Here is a 21,528-nt window from a genome sequence, read left to right as displayed (position 1 = left end):
CAACTCCCATCAGCCCCACCCAGCATAGCCAATGCTCAGGGATGATGGGAGTTGTAGTCCAACAACGTAATCAAGCATAATGGAGTCCATGGGTTTGTAGAAAGAATTGTCTGCTGTCGTTATAGTTTGCAAGATCCAATGCTACGCCCACTTGCTTGGAGGCATCATGTCTTTATTACAGTTATTTCTATCCTGTTCTTCCTTCAAGGGGCTTCCATTGATCCCCCAGGTGTTCTCTCTAGAGGCCCCACTGAACTCGGTGGAACTTATTTCTAAGTCATCTTGCATAAGCTCGGTCTGCACAGGCTCAGCGTTTATTTCTTTAAAATAAATAAAAATAACAGCACCGTTCGGTTGAAGTTAAGCACTTTCACATCCCATTTATTTCAACAGGCGAGGGTTAAGCATCCCGTGTCAAGTCAACAGGACTAGGGCTGACTCGTGCTCCACATTTCTGGACTGCAAAGGCAATACAATGCGCATCTCACAGCACAACTCACTGGGGCCCCATCTACATGGCACCACTTTCACCCCCCACCCCATCGCAACTGCGCAGCAATGCGGCTTCAAATCAGCATGCCTGCGATACACTCGTGATGTACTGCGCACTTCCCTAACAGACTCGCCGCGCCCTTTTTTTTGCCGTTATACTGAAATGCGCAGCTGTGCGGTCCCGTGAGTGTGGGGGGCGACACTTCAGTGGCTGTTTTGTATTTGAGGGGCTCTGCTGTGTCTTTCCACCCCTTTTAGGTAAAAAGTGGGTGTTTTGTGTACCTTCATTTCCACACCATCAGTTTGTCAGTTCCTCAGCCTGAGACTCTTGCGATGGTTCGCACTCACAAGCATGAGTGGTACGTGCCTAGCCATCGCTCCAAAATGGTGGCCGGAGCGATGTTGTTCCTCCCCCAAGGCCCCCCCCCCAGCCCTTGGCCACTGAGTCCAAAAGCAACTGTTGCGAAGATACAAAGCTGCAAAAATGTGCAAAAGTGTTATTAAATAGATGAAAACGCCCCTCTGTGCCTCTGTAACTGCGCAGCTGTGAAGGGATGAGGGGAGTAAAGGGGCGTCACAGAGTGACGCAGGCACTACGCATGCCTACAACATGCCCACTGCAAAATGCGAAGAGTCTGGGGAAGGGACAGATGGCTCACAAGCCCGGGGAAACCTGTAGCAAACGAAAAACATCGCAGCAAAACTATTCCTTGGAGCTCTGCATTTTCCGGGCGAAAACTGTGGATGGCTGCGAAGTGGTGACTATATCATCTATCACAAGGGACCTCGACTCGCACCCGCCCCAGAGTAAAAGCCTGGTGTAGAAGGGCCCTGGGAGTGTCCTCCAGGTCGGTGGACACTGTGTGGCAACGTAATACATGGAATGGCCCTGCCTTTCTTGGAGGCATTTTTCGCCTGCTGCAAGGCCAGTTCCCATTTCTCAGCAAGAGAAACAGAAGGAAACGCTGCCATCTATTGGTCTCCAGGAGGCAGTGGAGCCTTCAAGAAGGTTGCAGACGAGATTTTTATTTATTTTCTGGTCAGTGCAGAGCTGAGGAGCCACATAAATGCAGGAGACAATGCAATAAATAAATAAATAAATTTCACAATCCGCTTTAATGGGATTAAAGAACGTATCAAATATTGTATCTATCATTATTCTGACGTAAGTCCCGTTCATTTATTTATTTTAAGCTCTCTGGGCAGTTCACAAAAAATAAAAATTTCGGTGGGTCTACTCCAAGTAGAACAAACAGTGGATACAACCCGAATAGACACACACATGCGTGCGCGCAAATGGACCCAGCTTCTCACGGGTTGCGAAGAGCCCGTAATTTGGTACAACAAAGCCTTACGCACGTGTCAGAGTTGGAGACATTGTGCCTGCCCCATCTGAGTGAAGCCATGCCCACCAGCACCCCTAGGCGTGGCCTCTGCCATGGAGTTACTTGTGTAATATATTTATAGCACTTTTCAGCCAACTTCAGTTTTTGTTGACTAATTGCTATTAATTTTACAGTGCTTTTTTATGGTTAAAAGTTGCTCGCTGAAGTGGTGAAGCATGAACAGAGACGAGGAGGTCTGATCCAGATGAGAAGGCGTAATCCAGCATGGCTCTTTCTTATGTCCTTAAGAACATCACCAGATGCATATTGGTGGCTGTTCTAAGTACTCAGTGGCAGCAAAACATCTGAGCAGTTGCAGCTGTTCAAAGTGTATCCCAAGCCCAACGTGAGGTCAGAGACCAAAGCCTTCCAATCCCTCACTTTGGACCAAGGCAGCAAGCAGTTACCAGGCACAACGATATAGTCACCACTGGTGACCACATTTATGGACCCCTAAATGGCAGAGTAGCAGGATAGGAGGTGCTGCGTATTACCCTCTGAGCTCTTGGCAGCCCAATCTTATGTGCACGTTGACCTGGAAATATGTGCTGGCGGTGTATCCGGTGGGATTGCGCCCACACAACTATGTGCAGGAGTGCAACCTTGAGAGGGCGGGCGGCGTCTCCAGCTGAGCCATCTGGCAACTGCAGAAATGAAACTCGCTGTTCTCTTATTTATATTTTTCTTTTGTAAATGGGGTCTGCGGCAAACCCAGCTGCCCAGCACCGCCGCCAAGGAAAGGGAGGCCATTCCTGGATCTGCACCTCCATCCATCCATGCATGCATGCGTGCATTGCATTTCTGTGCTGCCCAATAGCCAAAAAGCTCTTCACGGCATGATAAAACATAATCTAAAAATGTTAACATTCAAAAATGTAAAACAGCTTATAAACAAGTTAAAAACAATTGACAATAAGAACTACTAGGGCTGGACAATAAAAAAAAAAAAGTAAAATGGAGTTCTGACAGGTTCTGACTGAAACCCAGAGCAGATTCGCCGCCCCACTGACATCGCAGCCACCAGCCTCCTCTGCTTAAGCTAGTTCTCCACCCCAGAAGTGTAGGCGGCACTCTCATACCCGTACACCTGGAAGGAACCTTCACAAAACTCAGCAGGACTTACTTCTGAGAAAACATACAGGATTGCACTGTACATAATTAAGATATCACTCTTTAGATTGCAATCCTTAGATCTTGACAATTTCTGGACAGCTTGAGAATCCAGGACGGGGGAAATAATTAGAAATAGCTGAGCCAAACGTTCCTCCTTGTGAATTAATTTCCATTTTTAATAGTGCTATAGTGAATCTGCAGATTTTTTTTTAAGCAGTTCATAATTAGGGCTCAGATAGCCATCTAATTGCAAACCACTGCTTCTCTTCCTATACATGTCGCACTCCAAATTTAATTTGCTTTCAAAGAGGAAGAAAAGTTTGTGTGTCAAAGCTGGCATATTTTAAAAGGAAAACTGGAGGACCTCATAGCTGTTTGGTTTATGAGTCCAGAGGGCTGTATGTTTTTTTTAAGCATACAGTAATACAGGAAGCTTCCACCGAGAGACGAGAGAGAGGGAGAGAGACAGAGAGATGTGTTTGACAATTATGCCACGCCAATTTAATGTAGAAAATACAAAATTGTTTTAATTGTTTATGGTCCAGGGGTGCATATTTAGGCTATGTAATGGTGCTCCCCCTGTGTTAATTTCTATGGGCTCTCATTTTCCTTTCAATGCAAAATCTTGTAGAATAAATGAATGAGGAAAACAATAATTCTGAATGGTAAACATCTCCACATCTTAACTGCTGCATGAACTTAAAATAACTATTCTGTTGTTAAGTGGGAGTTTTCAGTATGTTGGGGTCATTTAGGTACATCGCCCTCCACACCATGCCTTGGACATGCCATTTTCATTTCAGTGCAGCATGATTAAGCCCCGGCCAGACCCACCTACCCTCAGCTAGGCTGGACAGGCATGAAGTATGGCATGGCCACCACTTTGGGTGGCTTTAACAGGGGATTGGACAAATTTCTGGAGGCGAAGGGCTATCAGTGGCTACTAGTCCTGATGGCTATGTGCTACCTCCAGTATCAGAGGCAGTATATACACCAGCTGCTGGGGAATGTGGGTGGGAGGGTGCTGTTGCACTCATGTCCTGCTTGTGGGTTCCCAGTCAACAGCTGGTTGGCCACTGTGTGAACAGAATGCTGGACTAGATGGACCCTGGGGATGATCCAGCAGGGCTCTTCTGTTGTTCTTATGACCAGTGGTGCAGTAGTAAATGTTGAAGTGCAGGCTCTCATCATGAAAGCCCCCAATAGCCACAGTCCCAAGGACAGTCCCAAAATTGCAGGCAGAGGCACTGATCCTGTTCTAGGCATCTTCATCTCCACCAGGCACAGGTCTTTTGTAAAGCGAATGAGTCTTCATTACCCATCTGAGAGCAAGCCACTTCAAAATACTTTGCATTACAACAAGGTTAACTCACAACTATATGTAGTCGCTGGGAAAATCCATTTTCCCCTAGCTACTGTGAGGATCGCAGCTAAGCTCAGGGGAACAAGGAAGTCTGTGGACAATGGTAGACGATGTCCTCGTCTCTGTTCATCAAAATGCCCCAGTGGTGTGCTTTGATCCTATAAGACCTGGATCTACAGCAACTGCCTGCCCCACCATAGCAAAGGAATAATGGCGCAAGATACTGGCTGGCTTTGCACAACTGCAGTAACAGCAAAGAGCCCCCACCCCACCCCCACCCTCACCCTCACCCTGCCAGCTTGGAAGTTGCAGCAGGTCTTAATGAAGCTGCCTGGGCGATGCCAGTCCTAGGAATGAGTCTTGCACAGAAGCCCGTTAGCACATTAATCATAACAGCCCAAATGGGATGCTGCTTATTACATAAAAGGAACAAACGTGCAGCCCAGTCAGCAGAACATCTGCTAATTGGAAGAACAAGCGGGAAACAAAGTCCAAGTTTTCTCATGAGCAAGGAAAGCCATCTCTGCAACTTTGTATCTCCCCCTGGCCCTCCTGATTTAGAGCCCATCTTTCCCAGAAGGGCTCAGGCAGGTAGCAGCTTCCATTAATTTTTTTGGAAAAGCAAAAGACACCACTGCTGTTACGAAATGATGAAGCCAAGAGCTGACTTAGCTCACTGGCTAAAAGAGGTCTGGCTGGCATGCCCCTGACTCAAAGGTCACCACAGCCATGCACTCACGATTAGACCTCAGGGATGCTGCTGTTGTCTCAGTCATCAGCAATACTGGTTGCGGGAGGGTTGGGGCGGGCAGGGGGGTTAACAATATTAGTCTACCTTACAGGGCTGGTGCAAAAACTGTTGATACAACATACATGCAGCATTTTGAAAACTCCAAAGGTGCTATATTATGCTGTCTTAAGACACAATCCTATGCATGTTTAGACAGAAAATATGCTTACAACTCCCAGCATTCCCCAGCCAGCCCATGCTGGCCAGAGCTCTGTCCCCTCACTCTGGGCTCCTTCACAGTGAGCTTTTATCCTGCGATTGAGATTGCTCCTTCACGGAGGTTTGTGGGCTCTTTACATGATGCTGTGATCATTCAAGGCACCTCCTGCACTAAATGCCCTTTGTTCCGTTTTTAAATAGATCACAGATAATGAGCTATCAAATTACCCCGTTGTGTTCCGCTTCAGTTTCCTCCGTGAAAAGAGTAAAAGCGGCAAGAAGAGGAGCGAGATCAATGGAAGAGAATGGAAGACTCAGATACAGGGAGAAGGAGGGGGAAGGGTGTGGGGGGAAAGGAAGCACGTGAAAAAGGGAGTCGTTGTGATCCTGCATTTAAAATGGAAGCAGAAAACCCCATTTTAAATGCAGGATTTTAGGCTGGTGTAGAGATGCCCTTAGACAAATTCATGGAAAATAAGGTTATCGATGGCTACTAGTCCTGATGGCTATATGTTCCCTCCAGTGTCAGAGGCAGTGAGCCTATGTACACCAGTTGCTGGGGGACATGGGCGGGAGGGTGCTGTTGTGCTCATGCCCTGCTTGTGGGTTTCCTGTGGGCAGCTGGTCAGCCACTGTGTGAACAGAATGCTGGACTAGATGGACCCTGGGTCTGATCCAGCACAGCTCTTCTGATGTTCATTTGGTCTCACTTGCTACCAGTTCCTTTTTAACTGGAGATGTCAGGAATTGGACCTGGGACTTTCTGCACGAAAAGCAGATGCGCTAGGACTGAGTTACGGCCTGTCTCACAGATCACTTGGATCAAGGTGGAGAACTAGTCCAAAATCCTTGGCCCTTACTTAGATTCTTGGGCAAGTTACTTTTCTTTTATTCTCACCAGTTTGCCTTCTGGGAAATGAATGCTTTGTGACCGGCATGCCCAACATGACAGCCATTTTATGGCTGGGCAAGCTCCCTGTAGCAGCCATTTTGTGAGAGCACCTACAGCACTTTCTCAAAATTCTAGACATGCCCTCTGTCCCAAAAGGGTTGGGGGCCCCAGTTCTAGACTTTGCTGGACATCATCCATGAAAAACATGACCTAATCATAGGATGATTTTTGGCCTGGCATATGCTGATGTGAAAAACCCAGCTTCTTACACCCCAGCCTCTTAACTGGAGAGAGTCAACACACCTTGCTTTAGATCCCAAAATATAGGTACCTTCAGATTCCAGCCTGTCCAGCTCATAGGTTGCAGCCGTGGTAATCCGGTGGGCAGCTGGAACTACGGTTCTCCTTGTGGAAGACGCCAAGGAAGGTGGAGCTGTCATGGCTTCAGTGGTGCCAAGAATCTCTTCAGCACGCATTCTTAGTTCAGCCAGAGTTGCGGGAGTGTCAGTGATGGAAGCACCTTCTTCCTTTCCCAGGGCAGTGACAGGCCCTGCAAGATGAACAGAAGACAGGAAACCGCTGTGTGCCTGAAGCCCACATGGGTCACAGAACTAGCCCTAGAGCATTAATTGCAAGCAGCGATTAAGGAACCTTGACTACGTAAAGGCAGAGAGATCATTCCACATTACTGTTTAGGAAGAAAACAGTCTCCCAAAGGCGTCATCATAATCGTAAGACCGTAAGATCTGCCTTGCTGGCTCAGAGTATCCTGTTTCATGCAGCAGCCAACCAGGTGCCTATGGGAAATCTGCAGGAAGGGCAACCCCCCCCCCACACACACACACACACACTGTACATCCCCAGCAGCTAAGACATAGCTAAGGAATAAGAAGTAGGCCTGTTGGACGAGACTGGGGTCATAGGAGCCTATGTCATGCCAGTTCAGATCGTTATTAACAGTATTTACAGACTGCTTCTCATTTGAAACACATCCCAAACAGTTGACAAAAGAATACAAACGAAAGCAAGGCAAATGAACACAAAAGACCACACACATGTACACACACAACAGTATCACAAAGATAGCTTATGGCTGGGGGAAAGCCAAAGCAAACAGATCTGTTTTCAATAAACACCTAAAATATGCCAGCATTGAGGCCTGATGTACTTCAAAGGGGAAATCATTCCACGGGGGAAGGTGCCACTGCAGAGAAGGCCCTTCTCTCTGTTGTTGCCAAAGAGAAATCTGTAGGCTGCAGTTCCAGGTTCAGATGTCACAGCAAACAACCCAGGAATGGGGCATTCCTGGGTTGTTTAGCAAAGTGGGAGCAGGCGAGTGGGCAGAAGCCAGCATGCTCTCTCTCGTGTGCATGCTCACAAACAATCCATGCTTCGTTAAGCATGGGTTATTTGATTGTATGAACTGGGTCATTCTGGGCCAGTTCACATGACATGACAGCCCACCAGGGTTTAATTTAGCATGTTTGCATAGCACCCATGGATGCCTGGCTATCCGCGGGTTGTCGTGTTGCGCAAACCCAGATGAAACAACCCTCAAATAAGACATGGCTTGTTGTACGGTTATTTGAGAGTTGTTTTCCCCTCAAACAAGCCATGCTGCCTGGGTTTGCGTGACACAACAACCCACACTAGGGTGGGTGATTAAGATAATAGCACCCAGCATACGCTGGCTTGTTTTGATCATGCAAACTGGGTCACTCTTTCTCACAGTGGCCAACCAGGTGCCGACAGGAAACCCACAAGCAGGACATGAGTGCAACAGCACCCTCCCACCCATGTTCCCCAGAAACTGGTGTACATTGGCAGACTGCCTCTGATACTGGAGGTAGCACAGAGCCATCAAAGGTTGTAGCCATTGATAGCCTCCTCCTCCAGGAATTTGTGTAATCCCCTTTTAAAGCCATCCATGTTGGCAGCCATCACTACATTTGTGGTAGCAAATTCCATCATTTAACTCTGCACCTTGTGAAGACGTCCTTCCTTCCTGAATCTCCCACCAGTCAGCTTCATTGGATGACCCCAGGTTCAAGCATGATTAGAGAGGGAGGAAAATAACTCCCTAACCACTTTCTCCACACCAGGCACAGTTTTGTACACCTCTATCATTTCTCCCCTCACTCGCCTTTTTTCGAAGCGGAACAAACCCCGGCGTTCCAACCTTTTCTTACAGGGGAGTTTCTCCAGTCCCTTAATAATTTCAGTTGCCCTTTTCTGCACATTTTCCAGCTCTACAAAACCCCTTTTGCAGCGCTACTCATTCATCTGGTGCAGAATCAGAACTCTTTGGAAACACAAAATCTCGAGCCAAGAAGAGCGTCTCTCCTACCACACTGCTGAAGTATTAAAGGGGATGCATTTATAATTAAGCTTGCTAGGAGCAAACTAATTGTATAGGGAATCTGGTGGTAATTTGATAGCAAATGACCCTTGGTGTAGCTCAGACTGCGTCCCTGGGAACAGCACAAATTAGACATTCAAGGCACTTACACACACAGTTTATCCAGGGCTTGCAAATTAAAATCCCCCCCTTCCCCAGGGTAACAGCCTTTACCAGGTCCCAAAGTATGCAGTTGCCCTATAACAGCCTTCCCCAAGCTGGGGCCCTCTTGATGTGTTGGACTACACCTCCTAGCCAGTGTAGGTGGTGAATCCACTCCGGGTTTCAGTCAGAGCCAGTCAGAACTCTAAAGGAGCTCTCCAAGGTGCAAAGCTATGCAAAGTACCTTGGATAGTGCCTTTAGAGTTCTGACTGGCTCTGACTGAAACCCGGAGCAGATACACTGCCCCACTGACATCGGAGCCACCAGCCTCCACTGGGTTGGGGGATAATGGGAGTTGTAATCCAACATATCTGGAGGGCACCAGGTTGAGGAAGGGTGCCCTATAATAGCACACTAGTTAATGCATTAGAGAAGGAATTCTGGATTCATTCCATGCCACTGCAGTTAAAATGTTAAGTGTTTCCTGCATGCATAAAGACCCAGGTCCTATTTATTTAATTGTTAAACATTATGTCCCACTCTATTAAGGAAGGACGGATCAGTCTGTTTCCAGCCCATGTCACTTTCATGTCCCATTTCTGCATTCGGTGTGGTGGTGGTGGTTAAATCTGCATGAAAATATGTATGTGAATAGCATGCTTGAACATATCTTCACACAAAACACATTTCTAAATGCATTTTCTTTCAAAGTGTGCATTTCTAAGAGCACAGGATTGCTGATCTTTAGACGGAGGGCTCCGTAAATGTATTTTATACTAAAATACACTTTTTAAAAAGATGCATTGTGGTACATTTTTGGAGCACTGCAAAATTCAGAGAAGTGTGAAGTCTGAAGGATAGCTGCATTCGGATTCATACTTCCTGGACTAATCTGGTCAGATTGCTTTGAAATGCAGATTGAACAACATCCTCAAGCAATCCGACACTTATTAGCATCACTGACTGATTGAGTGATTGATTAGATAGATAGATAGATAGATAGATAGATAGATAGATAGATAGATAGATAGATCGCCTTTCGTAATATACATCCCAGGGCAGTTTACAATGCAAATTAAGTACAACAAACTTCCAAAACAACAACAAAGAAATGAAAATACAAGGAGCATTAAAACACTTGAAAAATAGTGGAGCTACAGGATCACAGCTTCCACTGTTTAAAACTGGGGTGCAGAGCCGCTTTCAGCCCATTTTGGAAATGCTTTGGGGGGCTACATTCCGGTGGTGGGCACAGCCGAAGTCAACAGGGGCCAAAATGCCAGTATATTTTAGCGTAAAGCTCTTAGTCCCAGTAATTTAGGAGAGGCAGGCACCCTTTTTGGATGGGGAAAAAACTGCACAAAAGCCAGGAAACCAGCCAATGGTTAAGTGGTTGAGGCAGAGGGGGTGGGGCCAGGGAAAGGGTGGAGGTGGGAAAGAGGGAGGGGCTGGGGAAAGGGGAGGGGCAGGGAAAGGGATGGGTCCCAGGAAAGAAGGTGGGGCCGAGGAAAGGGGTGGGGTCAGGAAAGAGGTGGGGCCAGGAAAAGGGGTGGGGCTGGGAAAGAGGGTGGGGCTGGGGAAAGGGGTGGGGCTATCGAGGAACCCTGGAGGGTCAGATTGGGACCCGGGAGCTGAGGTCCTGCACCCATTTTAAAGGATATAGAAGGGGGAGTTGAAAGGCCTGGGGACCAGAGAGTTTGCCTGGAGCCTGGAAGACAACAGCCTGGTCACCCCCTGCTTGAAAGAGAAGAGGAGGGGGGTCCTAAAAAGGTTGGGGGGTCAATAGAAAGTCTTAATATTTGGGCAGCTTGATCTGGGAGTAGGCGTTATGCATCTCTTTCTGGGTGGCTGAGGGTGCAATCCTAGGCTTATTTAGACAGAAAAAAGTCCTACAACTCCCAGCATACCTTAGCCAGCCATGGCTGGCTGGGGCATGCTGGGAGCTGTAGGACTTTTTTCTGTCTAAACACGCCTAGGATTGTGCCCTAACATGACATTGCTCTATACCAGGTGAAGTGGAAAAATACCACTTGCATTGTTAGCATGGGAATGTGTTGCTGAGGTGGCAAGAGTCATGTAGGACGTAGTGATTGTGTTAGTGCTAGAGGACGGTGGCTGATTAACTTACTGCCCATGAGTCACAATGCCTAGCAGGGCCCTCGTCTCTGGAAACCGGAAAACTTACTTTGGAGGAAGTTTGTAGCCCCTTGACTCAGCACTGCAGCGAATACTGAACAAAGCTGACGTCATGTGCTTTGCTTATGTGTTTGTATAAATACCAAAGTCGCCTATTGTTCTGGGTCCAGTCCTGAGGGGCCACGTTGGCAACTCTTGACTGCAACACACCTAGGAGTTCTGGTAATAACCATCTGCTCAAACAAAAAGTCAGTGTCTGTTCTCTGGCCAAGCCCAGCAGAAGGGTAAAATTCTGCAACACAGGCCAGACTATTGATTCATCTAGCGCAGTCTGGGCGACTCTTTCTGGCAGTCCTTGTCAAGAGTCTCAGAGAAGGATCGTTGCCCTCACCTGACACCTGATCTCTGAACTGGAGATGCCGGGGATTAAACCTGACTCCTGCATGCAAAGCCGCCGCCCTACCGCACAGTTCTGGCCCATAAATGAATAAAGAAAAATAGAAAAGAAAACCCAACCCCAAACCAACTAACAACCAACCTTCCACATCCAGTGTTTTAACAACAGGCAAATAGGCGGCAAGGGGGGGCACAGTAATCTCAGAGTTTTCAGACTTCCTCAGCAACTGGGACATGCTGGAAACTGTTGGTATTTGGGTTGCCAACTCTCTTTCTTCCTCCATCACCCTCTCTTGTCCTGTAGCCTGCTGGTGAGTGAAGTCTCCTGGTGTCACAGCTGGTAGCACAACACCAGTCTCATGGAAGGCTGTGGCTGGCCTTTGAGAAATGCCTGGTTCTGGGGCTGGGAATACAAAAGAAGGTAAAATATCCGTTATGGGGCACATTTACGGGTGGTGCAAGCTTCCACATTTCACAGAACTCTTCATCAGGTGAAAAACGCAGGTAGGAAGATCTCAGAGCAAACTAGGTTACACGCAGCAAAATCCCAGCTGTGTGACTAATAGTGGAGGATTTCTAAAGCTGAAGACAACAAGGGTGAGAATTGGCTATTTGCAAAGCTGATTCAACCCTTATATTTATTAGCACATATCACGGGAGATGTGAAGTAGGGTTGTGCAAAATCTGTCCCTTTTGTTTCCTAGGAAATGCCTACTTTCTTCTACACATGCCTCATATTGGTGGACCTCATACACTAGTTTGCATCTCCATGCAGATCCAGCTGTTTTCTGTGTTTTGAAAGAGGTCTTTTTAAAATTGGCAACTGGATGCATGCTGGCACTTTGAAAATGCAAATATTTGTTGTTAGCTTAAAGCTGTATCATGTTCCCCATTGAAAAGGAGCAATGTGGAAGACACCGATATGTGTTACAATCTGGAATTGGCTCAAAACCACATCATGTCCTGCACAGAGAAGATTGAGTATTATGGTTTGAAATATAGGCTTGGGAGGACAGGTGCAAAAACACATTATCTGCAAAAAGGACTTGGGCACACAGCCACTGCTTTTTTCCAGCCAAAAATACAGGCCCAGTTGCGCATAACAGAAAACCATGGTTTAGAGAAGGATGCATTTGCACCCTGGATAGCTCCTTTAGGGTTCTGACAAAACCTGGAGCAGATTCACATCCACACCCACTGACATTGGAGCCACCAGCCTCCACTATTTAGATCAGGGCACAGGGGACTTGCCCAGCTGACTGCCTTTGCCCTCTGCTTTATGAACCTGCTGCCTGATCAATTAGAGGTACCTAAAATGAGTACCCAGCTTGCTGGGGGAAAGGTAGTCACGACTGGGGAAGGCAATGGCAAACCACCCCGCTACAGTCTGCCATGAAAACGCCAGCGAAAGCGGCATCCCTCTAGGGGTCAGCAATGACTCAGTGCTTGCACAGGAGGAACCTTTCCTTTTTAGTGATGGATCACAATGGTTTTGAATCAGCTAATGAGATCAATGAAATGCTGCAGCCCTCACAAAGCATGTGCTCTATCACACCGAGCTATGGCCCCTCCACTAAGCTATGGCCCCTCCACGAACAATCTGGTTCCAATCTCAGGACACAGGGACATTGGAACATAGGAAGCAGCCTTACACTGAGTCAGATCATTGGTCCATCTAGCCCAGTATTGTCAACACTGACTGGCAGCAGCTCTTGAGAGTTTCAGGCAGGACTCTTTCCTTGCCCTGCCTGGAGAAGCTGGGGATCAAACCTGGGACCTTCGGCATGCAAAGCAGGGGCTCCATCACACTGAGCTATGGCCCCTCCCCCAAACCAAAGGAGTTATTTATGCTGTCGAAGGTCCATGAAATCCGATAGATGTGGGCCGCGACCACCAGAGCTGCCAGGAAATGTGAACACAGAGCTGCATCCTCTCAAGAAGACGTCAGACCCCTATGGTGAAGCATTTCACGGACATGGGGCCTGATGAAAAGGACCTGAAGTTTTGGATTATTTAAAGGATTCAAGGATGTGGGACCAGGTTACACCATCAACAGAGAAGGAGGGAAATATTCTGGATCTGTACCCTAAAGACTATGTTGCCCTACGGACTAAATGAAGAATGTAATTGGATGTCGTATCTGCAACTTCTACGCTGGCTTTCTAAAGTGTTTTATATTGCACTTGCCACTGTTTTATTCTCTTTCCCTGATGTTGTATTTCTGAGAATGATGTTTTTATATAAGTTTTAGAATTATTAAAATTGAGCTATGTTTTTAAGCAGCAGCTCTTTCTATACCCTTTATGGGACACATGTGGCTTTAAGAACTCTTTTTTGGCTTCTTGACTTCAGCAGCAACTCATCCAGCATTACATAATTATGGACATTCTTTCCAGGCCAAGCCGATAGCACACCTGTACTGAGTTCTGATTAGGGCCTATATAAAGTAACCAGTTTACAATAACTAATGGCTACACACAGCATCCAAGCTTTATGTGGGAGCTGGCTGCGGTACCAGAGAACTTTTTGAAAAACTGCTCCGTTTCTATGGCATGGTAAATGGTTACTGTAGACAGAGGGAACTTATCATCCTTGCTAAGAGTGCTTAAAAAAAATTAGCTGGTGAGATGCTCTCTAGGCCATTAGGGTTGTTTTTTTTTAATGTGGTATAGTTATGTGTAAATTTATATTAAGCTGTTTTATCTTTGTACATGTTTCAGGAAATGTTCTTGTTCCCCTTTTTATTGTACCTAGATATCAAGCACATGATGAGAAGCATAGAATCTGCATAGTTAAATATTTACTGGTAAAGAGATTTTTGATGGACTTACAGTTATTTGACTGAGAAAGGAACAACACCCCAGACATTTCTAAATCTCTGTAGTTTTCTATAGGTTCTAGGTAGGAAATTTAGTATTATGAAATATTAGTTGCAATAAAGGCTGCAATTAGTGTTCACATATTTTTCCCACTGATGAAGACTAGCAAGGTGAAAAACCGTTTGGCATCAGAGCATGAAGCTATGTATGTATGAAAAACTATAGGAATGCTAATCTGTTGTTGAAACTCTGTATAAAATATTATATTAAAATGTGTTATAGATTTGAAATATTTTTGTATATAGAATTTTCCTAAAACCTATTTTGTTTTGTGGTTTACGAGTGGTTTAGGTCAGAGCTGTGCTTTACGTGGTAGCATTGTTTCCTTACCACTAGGGCGGTGCAGAAGCCGCAATACCTGTTGGGGGGCAACATCCAGCCTGTTCTGGATGGCGCTGTACTCCCTCTGAAAGATCAGGTCCATGGTCTGGGGGTACTCCTAGACCCATCATTGTCGCTGGAGGCCCAAGTGGCCATGGCAGCTTGGAGTGCCTTTTACCAGCTTTGGCTGGTTTGCCAGCTATGGCCTCTCCTGGACAGGGATAGCTTGACCATGGTGGTACAGGCATTAGTATCCTCAAGACTGGATTACTGCAATGCATAGAGCCCCGCTCCATGTGGGTCTGCCCTTAAGGCTAGTCCAGAAGCTGGAGCTAGTGCAGAACGCAGCAGCTCAGCCCTTGTCAGGAGCTGCCCCTTTCCAGCATGCAACTCCTTTGCTGAGGGAACTGCACTGGCTGCCTGTTCGCTACCGGGCCAGGTTTAAGGTTTTGGTACTACTGTACAAAGCCTTAAACAACTTGGGACCAGGATACCTGAGAGCATGCCTTCTCCCTTACCACCCGGCCCAGTCACTGGGCATGTTCCTGGTGGTTCCACATGGACCCATGGCCCGGTTGGAGTCCCCCAGGAAAAGAGCCTTCAGTGTGGTGGCCCTCTTCCTGTGGAATTCCCTGCCTTTAGAGGTCAGGCAGGTGCCAACATTGTGTTCCTTCCAGTGCCTCCTGAAGACATTATTTTGAGAGGCGTGACCAGCCTTCCTCGCGTGACCAGCCGAGATTTATTAAATTCCACCTTACTGGGTTTTGTCTTTTTAAAAAATGTTTTAACTCTTTTAACTTGGTGTTTTATACTTTTTCCTTGTTGTTCATGGCTCCAAAATCTTTTATATACCAAGCAGTATATAAATATTTCAAATAAATAAATAATCAAATCTCCTCCACTTCCCTTAATGTGAGGTGTGTAGGTTGCTAGGCATGCAAATAGGTCTAAGCTGAACGTGCTGCCACAAAGGCACTTATAGCTCTCTATAACAGGATAAAGCAGTGATATAATTCCTAAGGAGAATGAGCCTTTATACAAGGGGGGGGGGGTGGCTCTCTCTGCAACATCGGCCAGGATGTTCTCTCCTCTTTCCTCTCAGCTGTCTCAGAATACCTCAGTTGTCTGTGCCACCAAAGAGGTTAAGGAGAAGGTGGACAGACCTCCAGGTGTGTGAGATTATTACTAAAGATAAGGGGGAGGTGGGGGGGAGACTTGCTAAATCAAACTGAAATAAATAAGGCCCTCTCACAGTCATTAATACATTTATAAAGAGAGAGAGAGGAAACAAGAATTTTCTTTGATTCTTTGGTCAGGGACTTGGATTTTTCCCTTTGTCTGTTTATCAGGTATGTCTTTTCATTTTTACTCTAGAGTAGGTGCAGTCCCCCCAATCCAGATCATAAAAGCCCCCCATGCTCGGGGCCCAATCCAGATAGGGGGCCCTGCATCTACTGTAAGGACAAAGTGGTGGTGGGGAGACATAGCTGCTAGACACACATTTAAAGCAATGTCTGTTTTGGCCCTTATTTGTCTTAGCTCTTGCAGTAAACACTGACAAGAGATCCCCATCTCTGCAGCCCTCCACCATGGAAGAACAGTTTTAGAATGCACCAATCTGTTTCCCTTCATGGGTCTGTGTATCTTATGCTCCGATATCCTCACGCCACATGATCCCCATTGATTGTTCCGCCTCTTCTCCAAAGAGCAAGAGCAGAGCAAATTGTGGGGATTTCTATCTCAACTGCTCCTCGAGGACCAGCATGGCTCAGGTGACCCTCCTGGCACGATACTTCTAACAATTCATTTACTTGCATCTACTTTTCTCAAAGCGGATGTTGCCAGGACCTGCAGGGGCACAGAAACAGCCAAAACAAACCACCCCTCTCCACCACACTGGAGCCAAGCTGCAGTAGAATGAGCTGCCTGCAGAATCCCCACAACAGCAGCAGTCATTTCTCCAGAATGCCGATCCTGAAGGTCAAACGTTTCTCCTCTTCCCATGCTGTCACGGCAGCCTCTGTGGTACCCAGCTGGAGATGTAAAACTCCCGGAATGTTTTAAGGCATGGGAAATGGCTCTCCCTGCCCCCTGGACACTTTTTTTTTGGGGGGGGGGGACTGAAACATAGGGGAAATTGAAATATACGCATTACTATTTGCTCCAGTTTCCAGAGGGGTAGCCGTGTTAGTCTGTTGCAGCAAAAACACAGAGGCGTGTGGCAGTTTAAAAGATGAACAAATTTATTCTGGCATAAGGTTTCATGCACATTTGTCCACTTCAGCAGATGTGTGATGTTAACCTCAAAAGGCTGATTTATGCAGACATTCTGGGAGCGGGGGAGGGAGGATGTAAACTCTGCTGTCAGAAGGAGCTGAAATGCAAAAAGTACCTGCCAATTAACACTTCATACACCTGATGAAGTGGATACCATCCACGAGAACTTATGCCAGAATAAATTTGTTTGCCTTTAAGGTGCAGTAAGCCTTTTATCTGCTGTAATGTTCTCGATTTGCCATTCTATGTCCCAGTGTTGTCCTTATTTCCACATTTGAGAATGCTCGCTAAAATTTTATTAGAGTGATTTATGACTGTTGTCATGTTTCAGCGTTCAGCATCCCACCTCACCCTGCCCCCCAGCCAGACAGGGTCTGTAAGGGTGCAATCCTATGCATGTTTAGACAGAAAAAAGTCCTACAACTCCCAGCATTCCCCATGGCACGCTAGGAGTTGTAGGATTTTTTCTCTGTGTCTAAACATGCACAGGATTGCCCCCTGAATGTTAAGAATCTGAGTGGATGGGTAGATACATCTCTCTAGTGGACAGGTAGGCAAATGCATGCTCATGAACACGACACTGCAATTCTACACATGTCTACATAGAAATAAGCCCCACCACGTTCAATGGGGCTTATTTCCAAGCAGGCTGGTATAGGATTGCACTGTTAGATAGGGGTGGGCAGAATTCAGGCTTCTGGGTACTACTTTGTGTTTCCTAGAACCCCTGAGATTCACCAGCCAGAGACTGGTGAATCTAAGACATACACTTAAAATTAAAGAGTTACACATGCAGGAATTTAAAGAGTTACACGTGCAGGAATTACACGTGCAGGAATTTAAATTAATTTAAATTTAATCAATTACTTAAATGTAAAGAGCTACACTCTCAGGAATTTGTTTTGAGCACCAGCACTGAATGGAGCTCACAGTCCCGGGGGGTGGGGGCAGACCTCTTTTGGTCAGGAGACCAGATTGGTCGGGGGGACAGTGCTCAACCCCCTGCGGGCCGGACTGGGGCTCAACTTGGGCCAGATAAAGCCCACAGAATGGAGGTTGCCCTCCCCTACCTTATACAAATCTATTGCGCACCCATGCTTCAAATACTGTGTAGAGCTCTCTCACTGCACCTAAAAAAGGATATTGTCGCGTTGGAAAAGGTGCCAAAAAGGCCAACTAAAATGATCGAGGGGTGGGATTTACTCCCCTAGGAGGAAAGGTCTGGGACTGTTTAGGTTAGGAAAAAGGTGAGTGAGGGGAGATATGACAGAGGTGTACAACATTATGCCTGGTGTGGAGAATGTGGATAGGGAGACATTTTTCTCCCTCTCTCATAATACTAGAACCCAACGGAGCCATCCCATGAAGCTGAGTGGTGGGAGACTCCGGACAGATAAAAGGAAGGACCTCTTCACACAGGGCAGAGTCAAACTGTGGAATTCGCTGCCTCAAGATGTAGTGATGGGTTACCAATTAGGGATGGCTTTAAAAGGGGATAGGACAAATTCAAAGAACAGAAGGCTGTCAATGGCTACTGGTCCTCATGGCTTATGTGCTACCTCCAGGATCAGAGGCAATATGCCTATGTATGCCAGTTGCTGGGGATCATGGCCAGGAGGGTGCTACCGCACTCATGTGCTACTTGTGGGTTTCCTACGGGCAGCTGGTTGGCCACTGTGGGAACAGGATTCTGGACTGGATGGACGCTCAGTCTGCCACAGAATCAGGGCTCTTCTTATGTCCTTATAGCACAGGAACAGCAGAAGGGAAAGGAGGGTGTCTCTGTTGTTGCAAGCAATGGGTTTGGCTGGGTATAACGATAAGGAGCTGCCTGACATTGAACTGGTCCACCGAGCCTGGTATCAGCTACTCTGACTGGCAGCAGCTCTCCAACAATGATGAGATGCCAGCAGGTTCCACCAGGACTGCAGAAGGCTGAGGCCCCATCCTCTAAGGCCAACAACTTTACAGCCACTTCCAGGAAGGTTGGGTCACCAGGCTAGTTCTCGGAGACCCACCATGACCTGCTTTGAACTCTGAGCAGTCTGTTTCAGTCTCAGCCGGTCATTGTAAGAACCTGAAAAGCTGGTGCCCGAATTTGCTTGTTTTCCTCTGCCCTCCCCATCCCTTCTTCCTTTTGTGTTGTGCCTTTTAGACTGTCACCTGAGAGCGGGAGCTGTCTTGTTTTTTTTTTATTAATCTCTACGCCACTCTGGGAGCCTTTCTGGCTGAAGAGTGGGGTGAAAATGCTCATATTAATAACAACAACAACAACAAGAACCATCACCCATTTCATGTTTCAGTCAGCTGAATAAATTAATCCTACATACAGCACAAAGAACAGAACCTTCCACAATGTATACAATGGGGCTGGGAGGAGGGGGCACTCTCAAAGTGATCCTGGGCATACAGGGTTGGCAAGGGAAGGCAGAAATCATGCTACATATTATATCTGCTGTAAATCTCTCCCATGTGTCGTCCTTCTGCACATCCTTTGCAATATGTGAATGCTGTGTCTTGCCTGAACAGTATTGCCATAACCAGTGGTGGCTGGTGACTCTGATGTCAGCGGGGCAGTAAACCCGCTCCGAGTTTCAGTCAGAACTAGTCAGAACTCAAAAGCACCTTGGATAGCTCCTTTAGAGTTCTGACTGAAACTCGGAGCGGGTTTACTGCCCTGCTGACATCGGAGCCACCAGCCTCCACTGGCTGTCACACTCCCCCCCCCCCCCAACAGCTGGGAGAAGTGTCATCCCCACACACAGGTATGCTCCCTGTGTCCAAAGGCCAGGCACTCCACTCCAACCTCAGGCCAAACACCCATGAGCACTTTTGCCTTGCAGGACCATGGCCCGGATGGATGCAGCAGAATATGAGAGCTGCAGTCCCAACAGATCTGGGGGGCACGAGGTTGGGGAAGGTTGATCTATAATGGGAGCATCACATAAACCTGGGTGGAATGGCAATCTTCTGTGCAAACGTCTGTGCAATCTTCTATGCAATATCCTTATTGCCATTTGAAAGTAAATTCAGTTATCAAAACCTGCTGGGTTAAGACCAGAGTTAAGGCTCTCTCATGTTGGCTCAAGCTCCACAAAGCCAGGAAACTGGAAGCAAAGGCTGATGCCTTAACTGATGTGCCTGTGATCAGTGATGATGCTGTGCAATGTCAGAAATTGTGCTTGCTTACAAGTTGCCCTCCATGCACCCAAACTTTTCCCCAGTCTTTCATGCCTAAATCCAGGTTGGGGCAAAGACCCCCACGTTGTCCTGGTCCTGTATTGCCTTATGAAGCATTCTTGCCTTACTGTTTTGCTAAAGGAATCCTCCGGTGAGTTGACCCATGCTAGTTTGTTGCTTACATCAGTATTTATTTCATTTATTTATTTGATTTATACCCTACCTTTCTACTAAAAATGGCACTCAAGGCAGCTTACAATCACAAATAAAACTTGGCTAATAAGCAAATACATTAAGCTGGCAGGATGGGTTAAATAGTGAGAGGGGGCTGTCTTCTTGCAGGAAGTCAAGATGCTTCATAAGGCAATACAGGACCAGGACAACATGGGGCATCTTTGCTGACCAAGGAAAAAGTGTGGGTGCATAGAAGGTATTAAAGGATAAAGTCTTCCTACCGCCCCCCCCCCCGCCCCCATGCTAGGGTCCAAATCCATATAGTAACATCAAGTCTCCTCTTGTGGGGTCACATACCATAACTAAAGGAATATGCATTGCACATAGAAACCCTCTGCAATAGAATTCCTCCGAAAACCTTGGAGTACTGGTAGCATTCTAGCTTCAGAGTGAAACTGAGCATGCCTGACATAACTGTGCCAGCAAATGCTGCCACAGGTTTTCATAGGGAAGTAACAGATGAATAACTTCTGAACCACTGCTCAGATCTTCACCAAGCCAATGGTGAGGCACACCTCCTCCACAAGTCTGAATAACATACATCAGTACTTTTCACCAAAATCTGAAAGATATATATGATATGCTGAGCCACAGCTGGGAGTAAAAAGGGGAAATGTATCAGTTTGCAGCACTTTTTACCTTGCTGTGGCAATTTGTATCGGATTGGTCTGAAATTTTGCACGATTCTAGACGTCAGATAGATCATGGATGCCACGTTATTAGCTCAATGGGTGTCATTTTTATAAGCAGTACAGTGTTGAAGCTTATAATGTCAGAACCTTTTCTGTGTGTTTTTGCGACTCACCTTAACTAAAGGGGGCCTCCTGCACCCCTTCAATGACCTAAACTGAGCAAGTCAGACCAGTGAGTGGCAACTACCAGTAAAGTAGGACAGAAAAATCCATCAGTATCCAAAGGGTACGGAAAGAAGGGTGGTCTCCTCTAAGCAAGGTCTTGGCCTCAGTTTACCTGGTGCCAAGCATCTTCTAAGCAGCAGGCAATGAAACCAAGGGCAGGATGCCTAAGGAGAGGATTTGACACATTTACATCAAATCCCTTCCGAACCTTTTGGACAGATCGAGGACATGGGAGGAAGGATGATGCCGTGAAGGCTGGTGGCTCCAATGGCAACGGGGCAGTGAATCCATTGCAGGTTTCAATCAGAACCAGTCAGAACTCTAAAGAAGCTATCCAAAGTGCAGGTAGTTCCTTTAGAGTTCTGGCTGGTTCTGACTGAAACCCGGAGCAGATTCACCACCCTTCTGACATGGGAGCCACCAGCTCCACTGGTACCGAGATAGCTGGCAACATGGGCCAAATTCCCATGCTCCACTGGCCTTGCTGGCTGAGGATTATGGGAGTTGGAGTCCAACACATCTGGATGGTGTCAGATTGGGGAAACCTGCTCTC

General features: G+C 46.8%; 1 protein-coding gene across 1 annotated transcript in view; it reads right to left on the bottom strand.

Annotated features, from left to right (window-relative positions):
* Positions 1–21,528, bottom strand: part of ARMH4 (armadillo like helical domain containing 4) — a 72,942-nt gene that overhangs the window by 38,090 nt on the left and 13,324 nt on the right. Inside the window, exons 5-7 of the mRNA XM_084842039.1 lie at positions 12,367–12,388; positions 11,370–11,594; positions 6,532–6,744 (exon numbers count right to left, since the gene is read on the bottom strand). Coding sequence (XP_084698165.1) covers positions 6,532–6,744; positions 11,370–11,594; positions 12,367–12,388 — 460 coding nt within the window. The remainder of the gene's footprint in view (positions 1–6,531; positions 6,745–11,369; positions 11,595–12,366; positions 12,389–21,528) is intronic.

This window comes from Heloderma suspectum, chromosome 1 (assembly GCF_057233095.1).
Source record: "Heloderma suspectum isolate Gila_16-S chromosome 1, 16-S_ref, whole genome shotgun sequence".
Classification (NCBI taxonomy): Eukaryota; Metazoa; Chordata; class Lepidosauria; order Squamata; family Helodermatidae; genus Heloderma; species Heloderma suspectum.
Note: the sequence above shows the minus strand (reverse complement) of the source record. Positions and strands in the feature narration are given on the sequence as shown.